The 25917-nt window shown below is 49.3% G+C and overlaps 1 protein-coding gene across 14 annotated transcripts in view; it reads left to right on the top strand.

Moving 5' to 3' along the window:
- The window catches only part of TPM4 (tropomyosin 4), a 36493-nt gene extending 11312 nt beyond the window's left edge, over nucleotides 1-25181 (top strand). For 3 of the 14 annotated variants that reach the window (XR_012428511.1, XR_012428509.1, XR_012428513.1), the window contains 7 exons: nucleotides 4249-4382; nucleotides 8111-8228; nucleotides 9739-10576; nucleotides 10770-10845; nucleotides 15295-15357; nucleotides 15443-15512; nucleotides 23448-25181. Coding sequence is in view for 8 of the 14 variants with exons in the window: in XM_074026234.1 (XP_073882335.1) it covers nucleotides 3292-3414; nucleotides 4249-4382; nucleotides 8111-8228; nucleotides 9739-9809; nucleotides 10770-10845; nucleotides 15295-15357; nucleotides 15443-15512; nucleotides 17023-17105 (738 nt within the window). In the remaining 6 variants the exon portion in view is untranslated. Of the gene's footprint in view, nucleotides 1-3231; nucleotides 3415-4248; nucleotides 4383-8110; nucleotides 8229-9738; nucleotides 10577-10769; nucleotides 10846-15294; nucleotides 15358-15442; nucleotides 15513-17022; nucleotides 17288-23447 lie in introns of those variants that run through there. The other 11 variants (XR_012428512.1, XR_012428510.1, XR_012428514.1 and 8 more) reach the window with 6 other exon arrangements.
- Nucleotides 25182-25917: the final 736 nt, after the last annotated feature.

Genomic DNA, 25917 nt, shown 5'->3' on the forward strand with positions numbered 1-25917 from the left:
GTCTCGAACTCCTGACCTCGTGATCTGCCCACCTTGGCCTCCCAAAGTGCTGGGATTAAGAGTGTGAACCACCGCACCCAGCCTCAATTGTGTTTTCTCTGCCCTGGGAAGAGCTCAGAGACAAATGGAGGCAGGGGAGCTGACTCACTGATCAAGCGAGGTTTGCATTCCATGGATTTTCTGTGCAGTTATGGGAGCATCACGGGAGGCTCCAAAATGGAGGTTGAGCAGGGTCTTATAGACTAAGTTTGCTGGGACCAGAGACAGGGGTGTGTGCACAGACTCAGAAGCAAGAAAGTTGTATGGTGGGAGGTGGAGATGCAGGTAGAGGTTGAAGCCCAAGAGCCCTGAAAGCTAAGTGTTGAGGCTCAGGGCGGGGACCCTAGAGGGGCAAAAGATGCCCGGCCAGATGGAATTGGTGGTGTGAATTGCCAGGTCTGGAAAGAGCCCAGATGGGGGCTGCAGCATGGGCCTGGTTGAAGCCTCTATTCCTGTAAGGGCTGCTTTGGCCCAAAGAGGCCTTAGAAACCCAAACCCGGTGTAAGCCTCAATCGGTAGCCGGTCTGGCCTCTTTCTCACACTTAACCGACACAGCACTCGCTCTGATCTCATCCCAAGTCATCTCGCTGGAGGACAATTAACTCGGCTTCAAAATGGCCCTCAGCCTCGAGCCAAGACTTAGGAGCAGGACCGTCTAGTTGGGAGGGAAGCTGTTTTTGGAGAGCGGAAGACTTCTTGAAAAAGTTCAAGAAGTTCTTGAAAAAGCAAAGGATGCTTCTCTCGGTCTGGGAACTAAGTTCCTTTTCCCAGGGCAAAAGGAGCTAAGACCAGGGGTGGGTTTAAAAAAAAGAAAAACCCTTTCACTCTTGTAGGATAAGCCAGGAGCCGGCGTGTGGTAGACTTCTGGGCCTGTTTCCCGACAGCTGGTTTCGTTTAGATTTTTGTGTGATTAACTGACATCTTCCTGTTCCTTTGCCACATGTATCTAGCAAGCCTCTTTTACCTTATAAGGGAAATCCTTTGTAGCGTGTGGAAGGCTTTGATTGCAGGAAGGGGTGGAACCCAAAATGACTCGGCAGTGACTAGCAGTTTTTCAAAAATACATATATATGAATGCATGTACAGATATGCGTGTATCTCCCAACTCCAGACAGTTGAAAATCTGCCAAAAGCATTGTTTGCCAGGATTCAGAATTTCCCACATAAGGGCTACTCACTCTTAAAAGACAACTCATGAATCAAGCACCTCTGTTGGATCTTTAAAATCAATTCCTAGACTACTAATAGCTACGCAGTTGTTTGTTTGTTTGTTTGTTTTTGGTGGGTGATGAAAATGTCCTAGAATTCAATAATGGTGTTGGTTGCAGAGCTTTTTTGCAACATCAGTTCCTGGCCCAGTGACTGAAGGTGGTAGGAGGAGTTAAGATCTATGCAATTAAAAGGAATGAAAGGCACCCATTCATGGGAAGGCCTGAGTGACGTTTCTCAAGACAGTTTCATCGGTGGTTTTCACAATTCTCTGCTTTTGGTGTTTCAGAGGACGCTGCAATATGAAACACCCCTGTCTGTCTCTAGGAATCTGAGGCTAAGAGACCTTCCTGACTCTACTTGTGTTTTTCAGCCACGTTAGCCTCATTCTATTCGCGCCCTCCCCCCGCCACCGCCCTACCTCTGCCACCCGAATGAACTCAGGGCAGGAGAGGGAGTGGCGGCTTTCCTAATAATTTTTGTTTTTTTGAGACAGAGTCTCACTCTGTTGCCCAGGCTGGAGTGCAGTGGCACGATCTCGGCTCACTGCAGCCTCCACCTCCCGGGTTCAAGCGGTTCTTCTGCCTCAGCCTCCCAAATAGCTGGGATTACAGGCTCCCGCCACCACACCGACTATGTTTTTTTTTTTTTGTAGTTTTAGTAGAGACGTGGTTTCACCATGTTGGCCAGGCTGGTCTCCAACTCCTGACCTCATGTGATCCACCCGCCTTGGCCTCCCAGAGTGCTAGGATTACGGATGTGAGCCACCACGCCCGGCCTTCCTAATAATTTTGATAGCCTTCCCCAGTTCAGGGATTCTTCATTTGTCCTGATAGGAAAAAGGTAGTGTGGCTTCCCTTTTCCTCTCGGTGGAGGCCCGTTTGACCCGTTCTCAATATTCCTTCCAAAGAGCGGGCATTGCTGGAAAACTCGCCAGGCCATGACACCCTGGCAGGACCTAGGGGACAGGTTCTGACAAGGAAGAGCCCTGGGTGGGTCTTAAGAGGCCATTCATTTCTTACCAATTCTGAGTCACTGAACAAAACCACTTCACCCAGTGGGGCCCCTCGGTTTCCTCACCTGTAAAATGGGTGCAATGTTTGAGGATGAAATTGCGGTAAAATAAAACCATGGCAATAAGAGATGCCTTTTTTCTGGCACATCCCACCTGCTGAGGCTAAGCAGCACCACGTCCTGGAGTTACAGCCTCAAGGCAGTCCTGTAACTAATCAGGCTTTGGGATGGAGACGGCCAGGATGATGAAGCAACCTTCCCAACACCACGTGGCTATGAAAATGACAAAATGTGGCCAGGTGCAGTGGCTCATACCTGTAATCCCGGCACTTTGGGAGACCAAGGAGGGTGGATCACATGAGGCCAGGAGTTTGAGACCAGCCTGGCCAACAAGACGAAACCCTGTCTCTACTAAAAATACGAAAAGTTAGCCAGGCGTGGTGGTGCCCGTCTGTAATCCCAGCTACTCAGGAGGCTGAGGCAGGAGAATTGCTTGAACCTGGGAGGCAGAGGTTGCAGTGAGCCGAGATCATGCCATTGCACTCCAGCCTGGGTGACAACGCAAGACTCCATCTCGAAAAAAAAAATTAAAAAGAAGGCTGGGCATGGTGGCTCTCGCCTGTAATCCCAGCACTTTGGGAGGCTGAGGCAGGTGGATCACGAGGTCAGGAGTTCAAGACCAGCCTGGCCAAGATGGTGAAACCCCGTCTCTACTAAATATACAAAAAAATTAGCCGGGCGTGGTGGCAGGCGCCTGTAATCCCAGCTACTCCGGAGGCTGAGGCAGAGAATTGCTTAAACCTGGAGGTGAGGAGGTTGCAGTCAGCCGAGATTGCACCACTGCACTCCAGCCTGGGTGACGGAGCGACACTGTCTCAGTTTAAAAAAAAAAAAGTTAAAAAGAAAATGACAAAGCAGGGATTCCAACCCAGCACTTTCTGGCCCTGGAGTTCCTGCTTTAATGCTTCCCATTATACTTCCTTCCTTGTAGGTAAAAACCCCTTGAAAAGCCAATAACACTATCGGGGTATGTGTTCCTTGCCTGCAACCAAGTTTTCTTTCCCTTTTCGTATCTTTTTGTCCTGCCATCTCTCAGCCAGGCTGATTGAAGGATGGGATTCCAACGAGGCTGCCCGATCTCGTCCCACCTTGGTAATTGCATGGCCAGCATTTAACTGAGGGCTCCATAGTCTTGCATTTATCTTGCCGTTCAGGTGAATGGGAGCGGAACTCACGGGACACAGTGAGCCAGGTCACTGATGGCCTTGCTTTCTAGGAATCTCACAGTGAGCCCTAGAACTCTCTATGTGGTAACACTGTGCCTTTTTCAGAGAAGAGCCTATCTTAGATCTTAGCCTAACGTTGGGTCTATTGTGTTGCTGGAGAGGCCAACACTGACATTCATCTCAAAGCACATGTGGTATGTTTGCCTCCTGTGTTGACTCAACTACCCATCTTGTACTGGGACACTTGCCTTTTTTTTTTTTTGGAGATGGAGTCTTGCTCTGTCACCAGGCTGGAGTGCAGTGGCGCGATCTCGGTTCCTGGCAACCTCTGCCACCCAGATTCAAGTGATTCTTCTGCCTCAGCCTCTCAAGCATCTGGGACTACAGGCACATGCCACCACGCTCAGCTAATTTTTCTGTTTTAAGTAGAGACAGGATTTCACCATGTTGGCCAGGATGGTCTCGATCTCTTGACCTTGTGATACACCCGCCTTGGCCTCCCAAAGTACTGGGATTACAGGCGTGAGCCACCGCGCCTGGCGATGCTCACCTTTTGCTATTGAGTGGTGGATGTTTTTCCCGGACATTTTCCGGGAAGATCACACTGAAATTTTGGTATGAGTGTAAATTCCCTATGGCCTGGTCTCCTGGGTGGGCTTTGATGGGGAAAATCGGGTTAACAGAGGGCAGGACATGGGGGAGGCTCCCACTGGTGGCTGGCCTGATACTTCTTCACATGGCTGCACTCCCACCTCCCCAGGCTGAAGGTGATGTGGCCGCCCTCAACCGACGCATCCAGCTCGTTGAGGAGGAGTTGGACAGGGCTCAGGAACGACTGGCCACGGCCCTGCAGAAGCTGGAGGAGGCGGAAAAGGCTGCAGATGAGAGTGAGAGGTAAGGACACTTTGAATCCAGTGGCATCCATGTTTTCTTTTGGAAAATGGGGATCGTGCTGCCGACCCCGCAGAGCTGGTGTGAAAGTAAACAAGGTCACGGGGACATGCATGTGTTCACAAACAGATGCATGACAGCACTTTGTAAACTGTCACTCTGAGGGGTAGAGATGTTTATCCTTGGCCAGGCGCGGTGGCTCACGCCTGTAATCCCACAACTTTGGGAGGCCGAGGCGGGTGGATCACCTGAGGTTGGGAGTTCGAGACCAGCCTGGCCAACGTGGTGAAACCCATCTCTACTAAAAATACACAAATTAGGCCAGGCGCGGTGGCTCAAGCCTGTAATCCCAGCACTTTGGGAGGCCGAGACGGGCGGATCACGATGTCAGGAGATCGAGACCATCCTGGCTAACACGGTGAAACCCCATCTCTACTAAAAAATACAAAAAAACTAGCCGGGCGAGGTGGCGGGCGCCTGTAGTCCCACCTACTCGGGAGGCTGAGGCAGGAGAATGGCGTTAACCTGGGAAGCGGAGCTTGCAGTGAGCTGAGATCCGGCCACTGCACTCCAGCCTGGGAGACAGAGCAAGACTCTGTCTCAAAAAAATATATATATATATATATACAAATTAGCGGGGCATGGTGGCGGGCACCTGTAATCCCAACTACTCGGGAGGCTAAGGCAAGATCCCCCAGCTTGAACCCAGGAGGCAGAGGTTGCAGTGAGCCGAGATCGCACCACTGCACTCCAGCCTGGGTGACAGAGTGAGACTCTGTCTCAGGAAAAAAAAGAAACTGTTCCTCGCCCCTCCGTGGCATCTGTGCTGCATCCCAGCCACCAGTAGGGTGCCTTCTCCTCGGGAGCCGGATCATTCTCTGGCACGCCTTAGCACAGGCTCTCTGGAAGACTGAGGGTAGATTGTGTAATTCACAGAAGCAGCAGTCTCTGTGTGATGGAAAACGAGCTCCTTGTGTGGCGATGGTGTGGGCCCAACCAGTGACCATCGCGTCTGCCCCTCACTCGCGCCGGAGTTCTCACTTGAGCCATCAGCCACCATGCTTTTGCAGTATAAACGCCTCCCAAAGATTCATTTCTTTTTTTTTTTTTGAGACAGGGTCTCACTCTATCACCCAGGCTGGAATGCAGCGGTGCGATCGCAGCTCACTGCAGCCTCGATGTCCTGGGCTCAAGTGATCCTCCTGCCACAACCTCCAGCGCTCCAGAGTAAAGCTGGGACTACAGGCACATGCCATCACGCCTGGCTAATTTAAGATGCGATTCTGATTCTGCTGTTGTGACCACTAACCAGAGATTAGAAACCAGCTAGGAAATCTTGGAGATCGCATGTTGCCCAAGCTGGAAATTTCTTCCCAAGTAGTGGAACAGCCAGGGCAGAGGGAACAGACGCCACTGCAGACTCTGCTTCAGCCACCGAATTGAGGGAGAGGGGGGCAGCTCGGGCAGCCACGGGGCAGAGGAAGGATCCAGTCACGAGGGCTCCTGGCTGTGCCTGTGGCCTGAGTTAGCTGCTGTTCACAGTCAGACCAGCCTGGCTGGATGCTGACGTTGAGGGCTCCCATATTGGCAAACCAAGAGGGGCTGCAAAGGCCAGTCTCTTGTTTGCACCATGCCCCCAGAGGCCTTTGGTGACACCCCTGTTAGAGATGGCTGTGTCTCAGTAGAAAGAATTCTATACTTGAAGCTGGGGGATCTAGAGTCAGCTTCTTCCACTGGCACTTTCTATGGAGCCTTGGGCAAGTCACTTTGGTCTCTTGGTTGCTACAAGGGATTTGGGAACAATAAATATCCCAGCAAGCTTGCTCACATGCTGAGGGTGAGACCTCGTACAGGTAGGGGAGGGCGTTTTGAGACTTAGCTGAGAATGGGTGATACCCCATATAGACATATTTATTGGACAGCAAGAAGCATATGGTCTCTGTGCTGAGTGGGAATGATACATAGCAATGACACATTATCCCAGGCTGGCCTCTTCTTTTCTTTCCTTTTTTTAAATACACAAGGTCTTGGCAGGGTGTGGTGGCTCACGCCTGTAATCCCAGCACTTTGGGAAGTGGGTGGATCGCTTGAGCCCGGGAGTTTGAGACCAGCCTGGACAACATAGTGAGACCCCATCTCTATAGAAAAATATTAAAAGTTAGCCAAGCATGGTAGTGCATGCTGGTAGTCCCAGCCACTCAAGGGGCTGAGGTGGGAGAATCACCTGATCCCAGGAAGATAAGGCTGCATTGAGCTATAACTACACCACTACACTCCAGCCTGGGCAACAGAGTGAGAACCTGTCTCAAGGAAAAAAAAATAAAATACACAGCATCTTGCTCCGTCACTCAGGCTGGAGTGCTGTGGTGCAATCACGGCTCACCAGAACCTTGAACTCCTGGGCTCAAGCGATCCTCCTACCTCAGCAACATAGCAAAACCCCCACCTCCACAAAAAAATTATTTTTAGTTTAACCGAGTGCGGTGGTGCACACCTATAGTCCCAGCTACTCAGGAGGCTGAGGCAACAGGATCGCTTGAGCCTGGGAGGACAAGGCTGCCGTGAACTCTCAGGGCACCACTGCACTCCAGCCTGGGCAACAGAGTGAGATGCTGTCTCTCAAAAGAAAAAGAAAGGGGGCACCGACTCTGGAGTCAGACTGCCAAGGGCTGCACCCCAGCTCTAACACTTATCAGCTCTGTAACCTTAAGTTACTTAACCTCTCTCTACGCCTTGGTTGTTTCATTTGTAAAATGTGGATAATGCACCTGCTCCATAGGGCAGTTGTGAAAGTGAAGGCACTTAGAAAAGTGCCTGCTAGTCAGTAAAGATGAAGGGAGGCTGGGCGCGGTGGCTCACACCTGTAATCCCAGCACTCTGGGAGGCCGAGGCGGGCAGATCACTTGAGGTCAGGAATTCCAGACCAGCCTGGCCAACATGGCGAAACCCCCTCTCTACTAAAAATATAAGTTAGCCGGGCATGGTGATGCATTCCTATAGTCCCAGCTACTCTGGAGGCTGAGACAGGAGAATCGCTTGAACCTGGGAGATGGAGGTTGCAGTGAGCTGAGATCACGCTACTGCACTCCAGCCTGGGTGGCAGAGCGAGACTCCATCTCAAAAACAAAAAAAAAAAAACAAGATGAAGGAAATATGTGCACAGAGTTTTCATCTTCGCACTGTGTTACAGTGCTTAGTAGATTTAGAGACTCATTTAGATGAGAGATGGCACCAGGGGTGGTATCTCATGCTTGTAATCCCAACGCTTTGGAAGGCCAAGGCAGTAGGATCACTTGTGCCCAGGTGTTTGCAACCAACCTGGACAACATAGTGAGACCCCCATCTCTGCAAAAAAAATTTTTAAAAAGATAGGCGGGGCGCGGTGGCTCACTCCTGTAATCCTGGCACTTTGGGAGGCCGAGGTGGGCGGGTCATTTGAGGTCAGGAGTTTGAGACCAGCCTGACCAACATGGTGAAACTCCATCTCTACTAAAAAAACAAAAATTAGCCAGACATGGTGATGGGTGCCTGTAATTCCAGCTACTCAGGAGGCTGAGGCAGGAGAATCGCTTGAACCTAGGAGTCGGAGGTTGCAGTGAGCTGAGATCGTGCCACTGCACTCCAGCCTGGACAACAGAACGAGACTCTGTCTCAAAAAAAAAGAAAGATAGATGAGACGAGGGTGGAGGGGTGTGAGTGAACAGCAGTCCTGATGAGATTGCTCCTTGCAGAGGAATGAAGGTGATAGAAAACCGGGCCATGAAGGATGAGGAGAAGATGGAAATTCAGGAGATGCAGCTCAAAGAGGCCAAGCACATTGCAGAAGAGGCTGACCGCAAATACGAGGAGGTGAGTGAGGCTGACAGATGGCGCAGCAGCAGGAAGTGGGAGGAAATGCATCTGCTGAGATAGGGAGGATGCCGGGGCCAACGAAAGGAAGCTCTTGGTTAGGTCAGCTGTCCTCCTGCGTGAACATATGTTTGTCCAGAGACAGCCACTTGGCTAGGAAGCTATCTCTCACGATGCCAGAAAGTCCGGCGGACGCTTGTCTAATGTAATGGGAAAACCGAATGATCAGCTCACTTAGTGTCGTTAGCTGGGAGTTTTGGCACAGTTGGGCAAAAATGGAGGATTGTGGTCCCAAGCCGTGGAGTTTCAGACCATGCAAGCCCAGGCCCTCCTTTGCCTTCCTCGATGGCTCGGCTCTTCCTTCCCGCCTCTTGTCTGCCTCACTCCTCAGGCCTGAGGAAGAGAATCAGGATTCCCTCCAGGCCCCAGGATAGCTCTTTCAGTTGAAGCACCAGCAAAAGGCCAGGTCTGGTGGCTCGTACCTGTAACCCCAGCACTTCGACCAAGGCGGGAACATCACCTGAGTCCAGGAGTTTGAGACCAGCCTGGGCAACATAGCGAGACCCCATTTCTAAAAATAATAATAATAATAATAATAATAATAATAATAATAATAATTAGCTGGGCGTGGTGGCATGCACTTGTGGTCCCATCTACTTGGGAGGCTGAGGCAAGAGGATCGCTTGAGCCTGGGAAATCAAGGCTTCAGTGAGCTCCGATCATGCCACTGCTCTCCAGCCTTGGAGACAGAGCATGACCCTGTGTCAAAAACATAAAAAAGAGCTGGGCATGTAGCTCACGCCGGTAATCCCAGCAATTTGGGAGGTCGAGGCAGGCAGATCACCTGAGGTCAGGAGTTCATGACCAGTCTGGCCAACATGGTGAAATCCCGTCTCTACAAAAAATACAAAAATTCGCCAGGCGTGTGGCACACGCCTGTAAGCCCAGCTATTTGGGAGACTGAGACAGAAGAATCACTTGAACCCAAGAGGCAGAGGTTGCTGTGAGTCGAGATTGCGCCACTGCATTTCAGCCTGGATGATAGAGCGAGACTCTGTCTCAAAAAAATAAAAAAGAGGCCGGGGGTGGTGGCTCATGCCTGTAATACCAGCACTCTGGGAGGCCAAGGCAGGTGGATCATGAGGTCAGGAATTCAAGACCAACCTGGCCAATATGGTAAAACCCCGTCTCTACTGAAAATACAAAAATTAGCTGGGCATGGTGGCACGTGCCTGTAGTCCCACCTACTTGGAAGGCTGAGGCAGGAGAATCGCTGGAACCCAGGAGGTGGAGGTTGCAGTGAGCCGAGATTGTGCCACTGCACTCCAGCCTGGGCAGCAGAGGGAGACTGTCCCGAAAAAAAAAAAGACAAGAAAAGAAACACCAGAAAAACCCATGTTGCAGCTGGTCTAGGGATCTGGGTGGGGCATCCCTGGGGACTGTCTGCAGTGGGTGGGAGAAGACATGGCTGGTGGGGATCGGGCTCAGCTGGGCGTTTCTGTCTCTGCAGGTAGCTCGTAAGCTGGTCATCCTGGAGGGTGAGCTGGAGAGGGCAGAGGAGCGTGCGGAGGTGTCTGAACTGTGAGTGGCAGAACAGGACTGAGCGAGGCTGGCTCAGTTCCTGGGAAGGAGTGGGAGGGAGCTGGCTGTGTTGGGAATGGGCTGTGACCGGGGCCTCTGCTGAAGTGGATGGGCGACGGGGGCTCATGGCTCATCCTTTCTTTCTCTTGGCTTCCATGACAAAGAGAGGTGGTGACTTGTTCTTATTCTTACTGCCATGGGAAGCGCTGCCCACGTGTTGACTCTTTCTGCAAAGATATGAGGAAATAGGAGTGAGACAGGAGGCAGCAGGGAAGCCCAGAAGTCCCAGAGAGGATATATCAGGGGGCTGTGCCATCTGAATGGAACACTGACCTGCTCCAGAAGGCAGGCTTCCCCCCCAACTCCCCCGTCAGTATGTAAATGCTTTGATCCTACTGTCAGTGTTTGGCTGTGACACATTCCTGGGGGGGAAGGTGAGAAGCTTAACCAGAATCCCACAAGCACCGAAAAACAAAACGCCTGTCCTCTTGGCCCCGGGTAAGGAATTCAGCCCCACAGAGCATCCTGGAATGCTGAGAGAGATCTGGTTTCAGAAATCCGCTCCGGGCTTCCTTCCCGGAGTGTCCCATGCAAACTCTCATTGCTATCTGCCTGCCTCCTGCCCTCGGTCCCATTCTTAACACCTTCCGGAGTCGGCCTCATCAATCATAGATTTCACAAGTCCTTGTAGCCTCACCCTTGGCAGAAGACCAGAAGTGCTTTCCAAGCCCTCCAAATACTCCTCGGTCGCGCCTCGCCTCTGCCTGGTATGATAAGGCTTTGATAAGCCCATAGTATCGTACTACAGAAAAATCCATTAACATTTTCCCCCCACATTCCTTCTGGGGCCTGCCCCGGGACTGTGTAGGTTTCTCCTTTTGAACATTTATTGTAGGGGCGATTGCTATATTGCCAGCTGTAAGGGAAGATAAGACATAAAAATCCTTTGTCTCTGTGCAGAAAATGTGGTGACCTGGAAGAAGAACTCAAGAATGTTACTAACAACCTGAAATCTCTGGAGGCTGCGTCTGAAAAGGTTGGTGGTTGGCTTGAGCCGGAGGGTGGCTTGCTGGACTCGGTTCTTTTCTTTCCCCCCGAGGGATACAGGAGCCTAGGGATACAGGAGCCTATCAGGGTATTTGGAAATCTGACTTTTCTTTAACAATAGCATAGGTGCCTGGCAGCCAGGGATTCTCCCCTACAGAAAGAGCTGGATTTCTCCTGCACACTCTTGGGTCCTCTTCCATGGGGTCTGAGCACCATCTTTGATCTCCATCTCAGGAGGATAGAGATAGAACATGAGGCTCCTCTTAGCGAGATCTAAGCATCGTCATATAAACACAGAGTCTCCCTCTCACCCGATTCCCCTGGTTCCTCCAGAAATACCATCTCAAAGGTATAGCAATGATCAGAGGTGGAATTGGGCTTTTTAGGTTGAAACAGCACCCAAAGCCGTCGCTACGTGGCAGCTACATTGGGAACAAAGGACATACTTCCGTGGCCGAACCCCACTGAATTCCCCAGCCTCTTCTCTTCCTCATTCTTGCTCCTGCTTTTGCAGTTTCACAGGCATTCTTTGTTCTCCCATCACCTCCACTCCCCCGCTTTTTTTTTTTTTTTTTTGAGACAGAGTCTTGCTCTGTTGCCCAGGCTGGAATTCAGTGGCACGATAGTAGTTTATTGCAGCCTTGAACTCCTGGGCTCAAGCCATCCTCCCACCACAGCCACCACCTGCTATTCACTCAGCTGGGTGTGGCTTTCCTTTTGCTTGACAAACCCCTATTCAGCATTTTTTTTTTTTTTTTTTTTTTTTTAGATAGTCTCTCACTCTTGTCACCCAGGCTGGAGTGAAGTGGTATGATCTCGGCTCACTCCAGCCTTCGACCCCCAAGTTCAAGCAATTCTCCTACCTCAGCCTCCCGAGTAGCTGGGATTACAGGCGTGGATTACCACGCCCAGCTAATTTTTTTTTTTTTTTTTTTTTTGAGACGGAGTCTCGCTCTGTCACCCAGGCTGAAGTGCAGTGGCCGGATCTCAGCTCACTGCAAGCTCCGCCTCCCGGGTTCACGCCATTCTCCTGCCTCAGCCTCCCGAGTAGCTGGGACTACAGGCGCCCGCCACCTCGCCCGGCGAGTTTTTTGTATTTTTTAGTAGAGACGGGGTTTCACCGTGTTAACCAGGATGGTCTCGATCTCCTGACCTCGTGATCCGCCCGTCTCGGCCCCCCAAAGTGCTGGGATTACAGGCTTGAGCCACCGCGCCCGGCCGCTAATTTTTATAATTTTTGGTAGACACAAGGTTTCACCATGTTGGCCAGGCTGGTCTCGAACTCCTGATCTCAAGTGATCTGCCTGCCTCGGCCTTCCAAAGTGCTGGGATTACAGGCGTGACCCATTGCACCCGGCCTAGAGATGAGATCTTGGTCTGTTGCCCAGGTTGGAGTGTAGTGGCGTGATCATAGCTCACTGCAGGCCCTAAACTCCTGGGCTTAAATAATCCTATCACCTCAGCTGAGTAGCTAGGACTTGCAGGCATGTGCCACTACTCCAAAACTGTATTTTTTTTCTTTTTTTTTTTTTTGTAGAGCGCAGTCTGTGTTGCCCAGGCTGATCTTAAACTCCTGACCTCAAGTGATCCTCCCACCTCAGCCTCCCAAAGTGCTGGGATTACAGGCGTGAGCCACCGTGCCTGGCTAATTTTTCTAATTTTTTGGTAGAGACGAGGTTTCATCATGTTGGCCAGGCTGGTCTTGAACTCCTGGCCTCAAGTGATCCTCCCACCTCGGCCTCCCAAAGTGCTGGGATTACAGGCGTGGGCCGCCGAGCCTGGCCTCCTGTTCATCCTTTGCGCTTCTGCTCAAACATCACTTCTGAGAGGCCTTCTCTGATTTCTCATCTAGGTTAGGTATTTCTCTGCTGTGTAGCCCTGTCTGTACTTTTCCTGGCATTATGATTTCTTACATTTACTATAATTACTCCATTAATTGCATGCCTTCCTTGCTAGATTATAAGTTGTAAGGACAGGAACCAAGTCGTCTTGTTCAGAGTTGTGTCCCTAGTACTAGCATTGTGTCTGGCATATATCTGTAGAGAGTGTGTGTGTGTGTGTGTGTGTAATTTTTTTTTTTTTAGTAGAGACGGTGTTTTACCATGTTGCCCAGGCTGATCTCAAACTCCTGGCCTCAAATGATCCACCTGCCTCTCTCTCCCATATATGCCAGCCCTGGCATATATCTGATACTGGGATGTATAAAGAATGAATGCAGTTGGGGTGTGTGTGCCAAACACTGCCCTGGGCTAGGGGGATAGACGTGACACCACTGACGTGGCATCTGCTTTTTTTTTTTTTTTTTTTTTTTTTTGACACGGAGCCTTGCTCTGTCACCCAGGCTGGAGTACAGAGGCGCGATCTTGGCCCACTGCAACCTCTACCTCCTAGGCTCAAGCACTTCTACCGCCTCCACCTCCTGAGTAACTGGGAATACAGGCGCACACCACCACGCCTGACTAATTTTTGTATTTTTAGTAGAGACGGGGTCTTGCCATGTTGGCCAGGCTGGTCTCAAACTCCTGACCTCAAGTGATCCACCCACCTCGGCCCCCCAAAGTGCTGGGATTACAGGCGTGAGCCACTGTGCCCGGCCTGGCATCTGCTCTTGAAGAGTTCATAGTTTAGCCTAGTGGAAGGGATTGGCAAAGTCACACAGTGCTTTGGCAATACAATAGAGGGACCTTGGTAGATTGTGAACGGTGTCACCAAGGAGGCAGCATTTAAAACAGCTGTAGGTCCAGCACGGTGGCTCATGCCTGTAATCCCAGCACTTTAGGAAGCCGAGGCGGGAGAAGCACTTGGGCTCAGAAGTTCGAGACCAGCCTGGGCAACGTGGCAAGACCCCGTCTCTACTAAAAATACAAAAATTAGCTGGGCATAGTGGCGCATGCCTGTGATCCCAGCTACTCGGGAGGCTGAGGTGAGAGGATCACTTGAGCCTGGAGGGCAGAGGTTGCAGTGAGCCAAGATTGCCGCGCTGCACTCCAGAGTCAGGCTTCAGTCATGACTTGATCACTTAATAGCCTTATGACCCTAGGCAAAATAGTAACTTCACCTTTCTGCGACCCTTTCCTCCCCTATAAAATGGGATTACAAATACCAGGCTGTGATGCCATTGACTGTGTCTGGACCCTGGTAAGCAGCTAATAATGTTAGTTATTCAGAGGCCGAGGCAGGCCAATCACCTGAGGTCCGGAGTTCGAGACCAGCCTGGCTGGCCATCATGGCGAAACCCTGTCTCTACTGAAAATAACAAAAATTAGCTGGGAATGGTGGTGGGTGCCTGTAGCCCAGCTACTTGGGAGGCTGAGTCAGGGGAATTGCTTGAGCCCAGGCTGGAAGAGGTGGAAGTTGCAAGTCACAGTGAGCCGAGATCGTACCACTGCACTCCAGCCTGAGTGACAGAGCAAGACTGTCTGAAAAAAAGAAAAGTATAATTTCTGATAGGTCGTCATGGGGAGGGGAACATTCCGTGCTAAGGGGCGCATTCATGGACAGGGACTGGGACTCAGGAGTCCACAGATGATGATCAGAGAGTGCCTGTCACCCTAGGGAAGGTGGTGGAGAACGGGGTTAGAAATACAGAGGGGGCCGGGCGCGGTGGCTCACGCCTGTAATCCCAGCACTTTGGGAGGCCGAGGCAGGCGGATCACAAGGTCAGGAGATCGAGACCATCCTGGCTAACACGGTGAAACCCCGTCTCTACTAAAAATACAAAAAATTAGCCGGGCGCGGTTGTGGGCGCCTGTAGTCCCAGCTACTCGGGAGGCTGAGGCAGGAGAATGGCGTGAACCCGGGAGGCGGAGCTTGCAGTGAGCCGAGATCGCGCCACTGCACTCCAGCCTGGGCGACAGAGCGAGACTCCGTCTCAAAAAAAAAAAAAAAAAAAAAAAAAAAGAAATACAGAGGGGGCTTTGAGTAACACAGATTTCCAGTTATCTCCCTTTTTTCGCCATACTTTTTATCTCGAGTTATCAGTTCAGGCCCTCTGATCAATACCATCCTAGAGGACTCTCCCCCACATTCTCCGCATTTCATACATACTTCTTCTGCTGGGGAAAGGTGCCTGCCTCTACTCTGCCTACCTCTTTTTTTTTTTTTTTTTTCTTTTTGAGATGGAGTCTCGCTCTGTCGTCCAGGCTGGAGTGCAGTGGCACCATATGGGCTCACTACAGCCTCCACTTCCTAGGTTTAAGCAATTCTCATGCCTTAGCCTCCCGAGTAGCTGGGATGACAGGCGTCCACCACCACACCCAGCTAATTTTTGTATTTTTAGTAAAGACAGGGTTTCGCCATGTTGGCCAGGCTGGTCTTGAACTCCTGACCTTGTGATCCACCAGCCTCAGGCTCCCAAAGTGCTGGGAATCCAGGCATAAGCCAACATGCCCGGCCGGGCCCTCCTTTTCTTAAAGCGGTGTTTTGGTTTTTCCCACAGTATTCTGAAAAGGAGGACAAATATGAAGAAGAAATTAAACTTCTGTCTGACAAACTGAAAGAGGTGAGTGTGGTTGCTCCCAGCGAGCTCTGGTTTCTTCTGGGGCTGGTCATGAAGCCATGATAGTAACTCCTTTCTTCTTACCTAGGCTGAGACCCGTGCTGAATTTGCAGAGAGAACGGTTGCAAAACTGGAAAAGACAATTGATGACCTGGAAGGTATGAGGTTACCATCTAAATGTTTGCCCTGCCCTGCCTCCCACTCTGGGACACATCCACAGACAGTTGGGGAATGTTTGTGGAGGGGTTGGGTTGGGCCTTGTTTGCCTTAGGAAAGTAAAGTGTGTAGTGATGTCATATCTGGATGTCTTGGAACTCTAGAATAGGATAATGCAAATCATTCAAGGCTTGAATTGCCACTTTTTTTTTTTTTTTTTTTTCTTGAGACGGAGTCTGGCTCTGTCGCCCAGGCTGGATGGAGTGCAGTGGCGCCATCTCGGCTCACTGCAACCTCGGCCTCCTGGGTTCAAGCAATTCTCCTGCCTCAGCCTCCCGGGTAGCTGGGACTACAGGCACGTGCCGCCACGCCTGGCTCATTGAATTGCCACTTTCAGGAGGTAAAATATCTCTGCTTAGTCCCATGAGCAAGTACAGAGAAACAAGTATGGCTCTCTCTAATTAAAAAAAGATTAATAATCAATAAAAACTCTCAGGCCGGGCGCAGTGGCTCAAGTCTGTAATCCCAGCACTTTGGGAGGCCGAGGTGGGCGGATCACTTGAGATCAGGAGTTTGAGACTAACGTGGCCAACATTCTATCAAAAATATAAAATATTAGCTGGGCGTGGTGGCAGGCGCCTGTAATCCCAGCTACTGGGTAGGCTGAGGCAGGGAGAATCACTTGAACCTGGGAGGCGGAGGTTGCAGTGAGCCAAGGTCGCGCCACTGCACTCCAGCCTGGGCGACAGAGCCAGACTCCGTCTCAAAAAAAAAAAAGAAAAATCTTCACAATTTCCTTCTGTTTGCTCATTTCTGATAGATGCCTTGCATTTTTTTTTTTTACATGCCTTGCATTTTTGCAGCTCTGTCCCAAGGAGCTCAAAGCTTGTCACAGTATTTAAAAAGAAAAAAAAAACAACAGAAATATGGGAAATATAGGAACTGCAATAAAGACTCTAATGCAAGTCTGGGGCCTACATCTCCCAGAATTTCTTCAAGAGTTCCAATGTTTAACATTCGGTCACAGAAATTCCAGAATCTCGGGGTTCAAATGGAATCTTCCAAACTGCTCATCCCACCCAGAAAGGACACATTCTTCAGACCATGTGTTCCAATGTTTTTTTGGGGAAGTGAGGTTCCCATATAAGGGAAAATGCCCCATTCCAAAATACGACCTTTGGACAGGGTGACGTCATTGGAAATCCGAAATAAACTGGGGGATGGGGACTAGTGGGGGGAAGCTCCATCACTTCTGGTTACCACTGTTTTGAAGCTTCATTGTGGCTAATCCCCCTGCAGAACCTCAAACCACTTAGAAATCACTCCATACATCTTTGGTTTTCTTCATCTGTTTCACATGGAACACGACTTTCTCCTAGTCTGTGCTTTGTTCGCTCACATTTTTTTTTTCTTCCTCCTGCGGTTCATCTGTGGCACTCCATTCCGACCCTTGCCTTCTGTCCCCTGTACTTCTTCTTCTGAACTGTCTCCCCGGGGACCTCCGCCCTCTAGATGAGTTATACGCTCAGAAGCTCAAGTACAAAGCTATCAGCGAGGAACTGGACCACGCTCTCAACGACATGACCTCTCTCTGAGAGGCAGCCAGGTCGCTGCCCTCTGTCCTTCTCACGTGGTGCCTCCTATGCCCCTGTGGGCTTCTAGGAGCTCCGGTGGCTAGGAGCTCCGGGGGCCTGCCTCCTGGTTTAAACGTCAGAGCCTTCTTCTGATGTGTCTGTGACTCTACGACCGAAATAAAGACGGGCAGTCCTCCTCTTCACGCCCCCTCATTCTTATTTTCTCCACTTGCCGCCTTTGAGCTGTAGCTGTGTGCCCTTAACCATAGCCTGAAACAAAAAGTGGGTGGTCAGCCTCTCTCACTCACAAATGAAAAGCTTATTACAAAAAGAAAATTATGCCTACAGGATGCTTTTCTGAAGACGTGAAAACAAAAGCGAGCTAGGCATGTGTTCTCAGATACCGCTGTTAGCTAACAGTATCTGCATGCCAGTAGTTTTTTTGTTTGGTTTTGTTTTTTTTGTTTCGAGACAGGGTCTCGCTTTGTCACCCAGGCTGGAGTGCAGTGGCACCACCATAGTTCACTGCAACCTCCACCTATAGGGCTAAAGCTATCCTCCCACCTCGACCTCCCAAGTAGCTGGGACTACAGGTGTGCACCACCACACAAGGCTAATTTTTGTACTTTTTTTTTTTTTTTTTTGAGACGGAGTCTCGCTGTGTCGCCCAGGCTGGAGTGCAGTGGCGCGATCTCGGCTCACTGCAAGCTCCGCCTCCCGGGTTCACGCCATTCTCCCGCCTCAGCCTCCGAGTAGCTGGGACTACAGGCGCCCGCCACCACGCCCGGCTAGTTTTTTGTATTTTTAGTAGAGACGGGGTTTCACCATGTTAGCCAGGATGGTCTCGATCTCCTGACCTTGTGATCCACCCGCCTCGGCCTCCCAAAGTGCTGGGATTACAGGCTTGAACCACCGCGCCCGGCCTGTACTTTTTTGTAGAAGCGGGAAGGTCTCGCTATGTTGCCCAGGCTGGTCTCGAACTCCTGGGCTCAGGCAATCTGCCCACCTCCCCCTCCCAGTGTGCTGCAATTACAGGCATGAGCCACCGCGCCCAGCCCCAGTGACTTTTCCTTAAATAGAAATTGTTGTGAATGGAGACTCATCCTTATAAACCGCTTAGGCAGCTTAAGAGTCAAAAGGGATTTGGAAAAAACAAACAAGGCTGTGTCGAAAATGAGGCTTCCCTTGAATGGGGCTTGAGCTACAGATTCAAATAGCGGCAATGACATTTTGATCTCCATTTCCTCCTTTTCTTGTGTCTTTTCTCTGTGTTACACTGTGAGGGTAGTTACTGGAGCTTCCCGTAGCTTTGTTCTTCACTGTTCATCTAGCTCCCAGTCCTGGGAGGAAGTTCACCTCCACGCCCTGCCCTTGGAAAACTGACTGCACAAGGAGGGAACAGGCCTCCCATGAACAGGGAAAGTGTTGTGACATCAGAAGAAGTGAATTTAGAATTCTTTCCCGAATTCCAAAACTGCCTGAGACACTAACATCAATCTTCCTTCATATTTGAGTGAGTTATAACAGGAACCTTGCTTTAGTTTAGAATAGTTCTTAAGGTTGACCTGTGGGTATTAAAAGGTCATACTTTTTCCTACGTGAGGGTTATGGAGAAAACAAGGTCACGCTTTTTTTTTTTTGAGACAGTGTCTTACTCTGTTGCCCATGCTGGAGTGCAATGGCGCCATCTTGGCTCACTGCAACCTCCGCCTCCTGGGTTCAAGTGATTCTCATGTCTCAGCGTCCCGAGTAGCTGGGATTACAGTCGCACACCACCACACTCAGCTAAGTTTTGTACTTTCAGTAGAGATGGTGTTTCACCATGTTGGCTAGGCTGGTCTCAAACTCCTGGCCTCAGCTGATCCACCCATCTCAGCTTCCCAAAGTGCTAGGATTACAGGTGTGAGCCACTGCGCCTGGCCCAGGCTATGCTTTGCTTTTTTTTTTTTTTTTTGAGACGGGGGTTTCACCCTTGTTGCCCAGGCTAGAGTGTAGTGGCACCATCTCTGCTCACTGCAACCTCCGCCTCCTGGGTTCAAGTGATTCTCCTTCCTCAGCCTCCCAAGTAGCTGGGATTACAGGCATGCGCCACCACGCCTGGCTAATTTTGTATTTTTGGTAGAGACGGGGTTTCACCATGTTGGCCAGGCTGGTTTCGAATCCCTGACCTCAGGTGATTCACCCACCCGGGCCTCCCAAAGTGTTGGGATTACAGGCTTGAGCTACTGCGCCTGACCCAGGCTATGCTTTTCTAATGATCGAAAACACAGCAATTTATCAAAGATGATCCAAATTTCAAATAGTCCATCCAGTTCTCGCCTGCATCCTACCACCACTACCACCTCAAATTATCACAGATAATTGACATTTAGATGTCCAGGCCACATCTTCCAGACTACCCCTTGAACCTGGGAATAGCATGAAAATCTCCAACTAGATCCTGAATTTTCAGTATCCGTTGTTATTCCTCATCCTATTTTTTTTTTTTTTTTTGTACAGGCGGGAAGCTCTGACCCCATTACTCTCTCTATTCATTCACTCCTCCAAAATGCACCTCCCCTAAACTACCTACACCTTTCCACCCTCAGCCTCTCACTGCTCCTGACTACCATCCATCCTGAACTTCTGCAAAAACCATTCCCCTCACACACTGCCATATATATGCCCTTGGAAAGATTACAGACTGTGTAGGGGGCTGGTTTTTGTTTGGAGTCTGTGTATTTGTCCCTGGAATTTTTCCAGACATTTCTGAACTCCACCCTTTAAAGTAGCTATGCAGCCTGTCTATCCAGTTAGTCTACCTAACTAAGCACCTAAGTGGAATTTCAGAGATTAATGCTATGGCCAGGCGCGGTGGCTCACGCCTATAATCCCAACACTTTGGGAGGCCAAGGCGGGCGGGTCACTTGAGGTCAGGAGTTCGGGACCAACCTGGTCAACATGGTAAAACCCTGTGTCTACTAAAAATGCAAAAACTAGCCGGGCGTGGTCGTGGGGGCCTGTAATCCCAGCTACTCGGGAGGCCGAGGTGGGAGAATCAATCGCTTGAACCTGGGAGGCGGAGGTTGCAGTGAGCCGAGATTGCGCCACTGTACTCCAGCCTGGGTGACAGAGCGAGACGCCGCCTCAAACAAAAAAAAAAAGAGATTAGTGCTATGGAGGTCTACACTATCTGTTGATAGTCTGTGAGCCTTGTCAATGATTCTCAAGGGCAGTTAACACTTTCAGGGAAAGTCATTTTATCTCAGACCTAATAACAAAATAGATGCTAGAGCATCCAAGTGACAAGATGAAGCAAAGTCAGGATTTGTAGTCAAGAGACCAGGGTTTAAGGCCCGGTGCAGTGGCTCACACCTGTAATCCCAGCACTTTGGAAGGCCAAGGCAGACGGATCACTTGAGCTCGGGAGTTTGAGACCAACCTGGGCAACATGGCAAGAACCCTGTCTCTAAAATTATTCATAATAATATTTTATTTTAAAAGTTTTTTTAACTAAAGAGAGAGAAAATAAAGAGACCAGGGTTTTAAAGCCTCGCTCTGCTGCTTTAACCATGCCAACGTGAACAAGCTGCTTAGCTTTTCCACAAAATAAAGGTGATATCTGTGTTATGAGGATTAAATGAGATAATGGAGAAACTGGCTCATGACAACATAGTCAGCATTCAATTAACTTCTACTCACCCAGACTGGATAGACCCAGGTCACTGATCTGTCTGATGGAATCATCCCAGGTCATAGTCTCATAGTCACTTGACTGTGTGTGTGTGTGTGTGTGTGTGTGTGTGTGTGTGTGTGTGATGGAGTCCAGGTCATAGTCACTTGACGTGTGTGTGTGTGTGTGTGTGTGTGTGTGTGTGTGATGGAGTCCCACTCTGTCGCCCAGGCTGGAGTGCAGTGGCGCAATCTTGGCTCACTGCAACCTCCGCCTCCCGGGTTCAAGTGATTCTCCTGCGTCAGCCTCCCAAGTAGCTGGGATTACAGGTGTGCACCACCACACCCAGCTAATTTTTTGTATTTTTAGTAGAGATGGCGTTCCGCCATGTTGGCCAGGCTGGTCTCAAACTCCTTGTATCAGGTGATCCGTGGTGGCTCATGCCAGTAATCCCAGCACTTTGGGAGGCCGAGGTGGGTGGATTGCGTGAGACCAGCTTGGGCAACATGCAAAAACTACCCGGGCCCATCTCTACTAAAAATACAAGAATTGACTGGGTATAGTGGCACGCCCTTGTAGTCCCAGCTACTTGGGAGGTTAAGGTAGGAGGATCACTTGAGCCCAGGAGGTCAAGGCTTCAGTGAGCTATGATCATGCCACTGTACTCCAGCCTGGGCAACAGAGCAAGACCCTGTTTATAAATAAATAAATAAGAAAGGCTGCCATCTTCTGCAGTCATTTTTTCTTTCTGTAAATTTCCAGGCTGATCGTATCACATTTTGTGAGGCATTTTGCTTTCCCCCAGCATTTTAATGAGTCTTGACCTTGTCCCTTATCAGCCATCACTTATTGCAAACTAAGTTCTCTCTCGTGCTCTGTCACGCATAACTCTAAATGCCATCTTTTTTCCCTCTCCCTTTCTTTTTTAAATTGTTTAATCAGCTCACACACTTAATAACATGCCTGTAGAATGGCTTAAATTTCAATCATACCGCATTTACCTGGGGTTTGTCTCCATTCCTCTGGATACATAGACAGTTACACAATTACGCATGTAATTTAAACAGCCATTCCCAGCAGCTCCCAAGGAAAGATGGGTTACAGGATTAGATGTAACTACCAAAGGCTCAGGGGCTACTTAATTAGCACTTGGGTGGAAATTTATATTAAGCCATATGTAGGACTGAAATCTTTTCTTCATGTAGCACGTCATAGGTTCTGAAGTATTCCTCGTTTATTCCTCATCATTACCCCCACACCACACATTGATATCGTTACCCCCATTTGACAGATGGGGAAAACAGATCTAGGAGGGTTAGATGCTTACTTCAGTGATACAACTGGGGCTTAAGTCCAGGTATTCTGACTTAGGGTTACCAGAGTTCACAAGGAAAAATACAGGACACCAACTTAAATCTGAATTTCAGAAAAGCAATGAATAATCTTTTTTTTTTTTTTTTTTACTGGGACGGAGTCTCGCTCTGTCTCCCAGGCTGGAGTTCAGTGGCATGATCTCGGCTCACTGCAAGCTCTGCCTCCCGGGTTCACACCATTCTCCTGCCTCAGCCTCCCGAGTAGCTGGGACTACAGGTGCCCACCACCATGCCTGGCTAATTTTTTTTGTATTTTTAGTAGAGATGGGATTTCACGATGTTAGCCAGGATGGTCTTGATCTCCTGACCTCGTGATCCACCCGCCTCAGCCTCCCAAAGTGCTGGGATTACAGGCGTGAGCCACTGTGCCCAACCAGCAATGAATAATTTTTTAATCATATCTCATGCATAAGTACATCTCATGCAACATTTGGGATATACTTACACTAAAATATTATTTGTGGTTTATCTGAAATTCAATTTAACTGGGCACCCTGCATTTTATCTTACAACTGTGACTCCCAAATTTGGTGCTTGTTCCTTCGTATTCTGTGATGTTCTGCTGTAATTAAAAATACAAAGTACTGGACAGGCATGGTGGCTATAACCCACCTGTAATCCCAGCACTTTGGGAGGCTGAGTGGATGGATTCCTTGAGCCCAGGACCTCGAGACCAGCCTGGGTAACATGGTGAGACCCTGTCTCTAGAAAAAAATGCAAAAATTGACCAGCTGGTGGCACGCACCTGCAGTCCCCAGCTACACGGGAGACTGAGGTGGAAGGATCACCTGAGCCCAGGGAGGTCAAGGCTGCGGTCGGTGATTCGTGATTATGCCACTGCACTTCAGCCTGGACAACAGAGTGAGACCCTGTCTCAAAAAAAAAAAAAAAAAAAAAAAGTACTTTCTCTGTTGCGACTTTCACCCTGGCAGTTTCAGGTTTAGAAATTTTTTGGGGGGTGCTGGGCATGGTGGCTCATACCTGTAATCCCAGCCCTTTAGGAGGCTGAGGTGGGTGGATCACTTTGAGGTCAGGAGTTCGAGACCAGCCTGGCTAACATGGTGAAACCCCATCTCTACTAAAAACACAAAAATTAACCGGGTGGTGGTGGCGCGCGCGTGTAATCCCAGCTACTCGGGAGGCTGAGGCAGGAGAATTGCTTGAGCCTGGGAGGCAGAGGTTGCAGTGAGCCAAGATCATGCCACTGCACTCCAGCCTGGGTGACAGAGTGAGACCCTGTCTCAAGAAGAAAAAAAAAAAAAAGAAATCTTTTTTTTTCTTTCATTTAACAAAGATGCTTATTAATTTATCTTTCCCCCTGCTCTTAACCCTCACCAGAGAAACTTGCCCAGGCCAAAGAAGAGAACGTGGGCTTACATCAGACACTGGATCAGACACTAAACGAACTTAACTGTATATAAGCAAAACAGAAGAGTCTTGTTCCAACAGAAACTCCGGAGCTCCGTGGGTCTTTCTTTTCTCTTGTGTGAAGTTCCTTTTGTTATTGCCATCTTCGCTTTGCTGGAAATGTCAAGCAGATTATGAATTACATGACCAAATATTTTGTATTGGAGAAGCTTTGCGCACCAGTTAAATCTCATTCCTTCCCTTTTTTATTTTCAAATGGCACCAGCTTTTTCAGCTCTCTTATTTCTTCCTTGAGTTGCATTTATTCCTAAGGTAGGCAGGGTATTTCCTAGTAAGCATACTTTCTTAAGACAGAAGCCACTTGGTTCCTGGGAGAATAGGCAGCCCCACGCTTTGAAGACCACAGACCCCAATGTCTAGTCGTGGATATACTTAAAACACTGAAGAGCATAACCTTTTGGGTCAACCGTTGGTCAAACTATAGGGACCATCACACGGGTAGGGATTTTCCATCCAGAGCCAATAAAAGGGCTGGTGGGGGCCGGGGGTGGCTATTGTGGGAAGTCATAAACCACAGATAGATTAACCTAAGAATCCTGGCCCTTCTCCACACTCCACCATGCAGAACAAACATCCTCTTAAGCAATCAACGTAGAATGCCTGGGTAATAGTCATAATTACCCACATATAGTAATTAATAGATGGTAATTAATAGATCCTTGATGTGATGTTCTTTTGTGTATCGCCTTCATTCTAAAGTTCTCTGGCCGGGCGCGGTGGCTTTCGCCTGTAATCCCAACACTTTGGGAGGCCAGATCACTTGAGGTCAGGAGTTCGAGACCAGCCCAGCCAACATGGCGAAACCCTGTCTCTACTAAAAATACAAAAATTATGGTGACACCTGCCTGTAGTCTCATCTACTCGGGAGGCTGAGGCAGGAGGATCACTTGAACCCAGGAAGTGGAGGTTGCAGTGAGCCGAGATCGCACCACTGCACTCCAGCCTGGTCAACAGAGTGAGACTCCATCTCAAGAAAAAAAATAAAATAAAAATAAAGTTGTTCTCTGAAGAGCAAATGTCTCATTCCAGTAATGACCCACTCAGCCGGAATATGGTGGAGTTCAGTCCAATTCAGGTCAGCCATATCCAAAAGACTACAAGTCATTCATAAGTTGAGCCAAAGCGTTTCTATCTATTAGCAGAAAGGGCCTCTCTGGCAGCAGAGGTTAAAAATTGGCCCAACTTCATTTCCATACTTCAGGGAATAGCAAATTGAAGATTTACTTATCTAGGACTTGAATTCCTTCTTTGGGACCAAGTTAATAAAACACCAAGAAACTCCTGATTAAACTGGATAATGAAGGATTCTGTAGACAGGGCTGCACGTATCGGCTTTGTTTGACTTCTCTTTTCTCAGTTAACATCTCAGAGCTGGAACATTCCACATTCCCCAGCAGTGTGTGGGGGCCGAGTAAAGTTTACAATTCCGACTAAAAATCACCCTGTGTCTGGCTTATCTGAATCCCTTACCCACCCCACCACCCCACTCCTATTTATTCAGCACCACACTACCCAGGAAATACACTAGCAAATTGTGCAATGGAATCAAATCCACACTTTTCTTTAGATTCTTGCAACTGTATCATATGTAATAGTATCACTTTTTCTACATTTTGGTCGAATAAATTTTTACATAAACTACAATTTGTGTGAATTTTAGAATGTGTGGGAGTACACAGAGCATCTTGGTTCAACAGATGTTAAAGGGATGGAAAAGGAAAATAACCGAGCCAAGAATGTAGACGAGGTTATCTATTTGCTTTATACTGTGACTTCATGATACAAGGATATTACAATCTCATTGCAGGCAAGAGCACTCAGCCTCGGTCACTCAAAAACTCCTGGCCTTCCTTATCCCCTACCCTGCCTGAGCCAGCTGTGAAGAATGAGTAGGAGTTTAAGAGATAAGAGCAGGGAAGATCATCTCTGTTGCCTGAGTTAGGAAGGACTGCTTGGCTAAGGCTTTCTGAGTTGCACATATAAAGAAAAGCAGACCAGCATAGGCACCATAGTGAGACCCCGTCTACAAAAAACAACAAAAATTTGGCCAGGTGTGGTGGCCAAATTACACCTGTAATCCCAGCACTTTGGGAGGCTGAGGCAGGCGGACTGCTTGGGGCCAGGAGTTCAAGACCAGCTTGGCCAACATTGTGAAACCCCATCTCTGCTAAAAACAAAAATGAGCTGGGCATGGTGGTGCACACTTACAATCCCAGCTATGCGGGAGGCGGAGGTTGCAGTGAGCTGAGATCACGCCACTGCACTCCAGCCCATGTGACAGAGCAGGACTCTGTCTCAAACACACACAAATTAGTGGGGTGTGGTGGCGCGTGCCTATAAGTCCCAGCTACTCGAGAGGCTGAGGAAGAAGGATCGCTTG

Source organism: Macaca fascicularis, chromosome 19, assembly GCF_037993035.2.
Source record: "Macaca fascicularis isolate 582-1 chromosome 19, T2T-MFA8v1.1".
Classification (NCBI taxonomy): domain Eukaryota; kingdom Metazoa; phylum Chordata; class Mammalia; order Primates; family Cercopithecidae; genus Macaca; species Macaca fascicularis.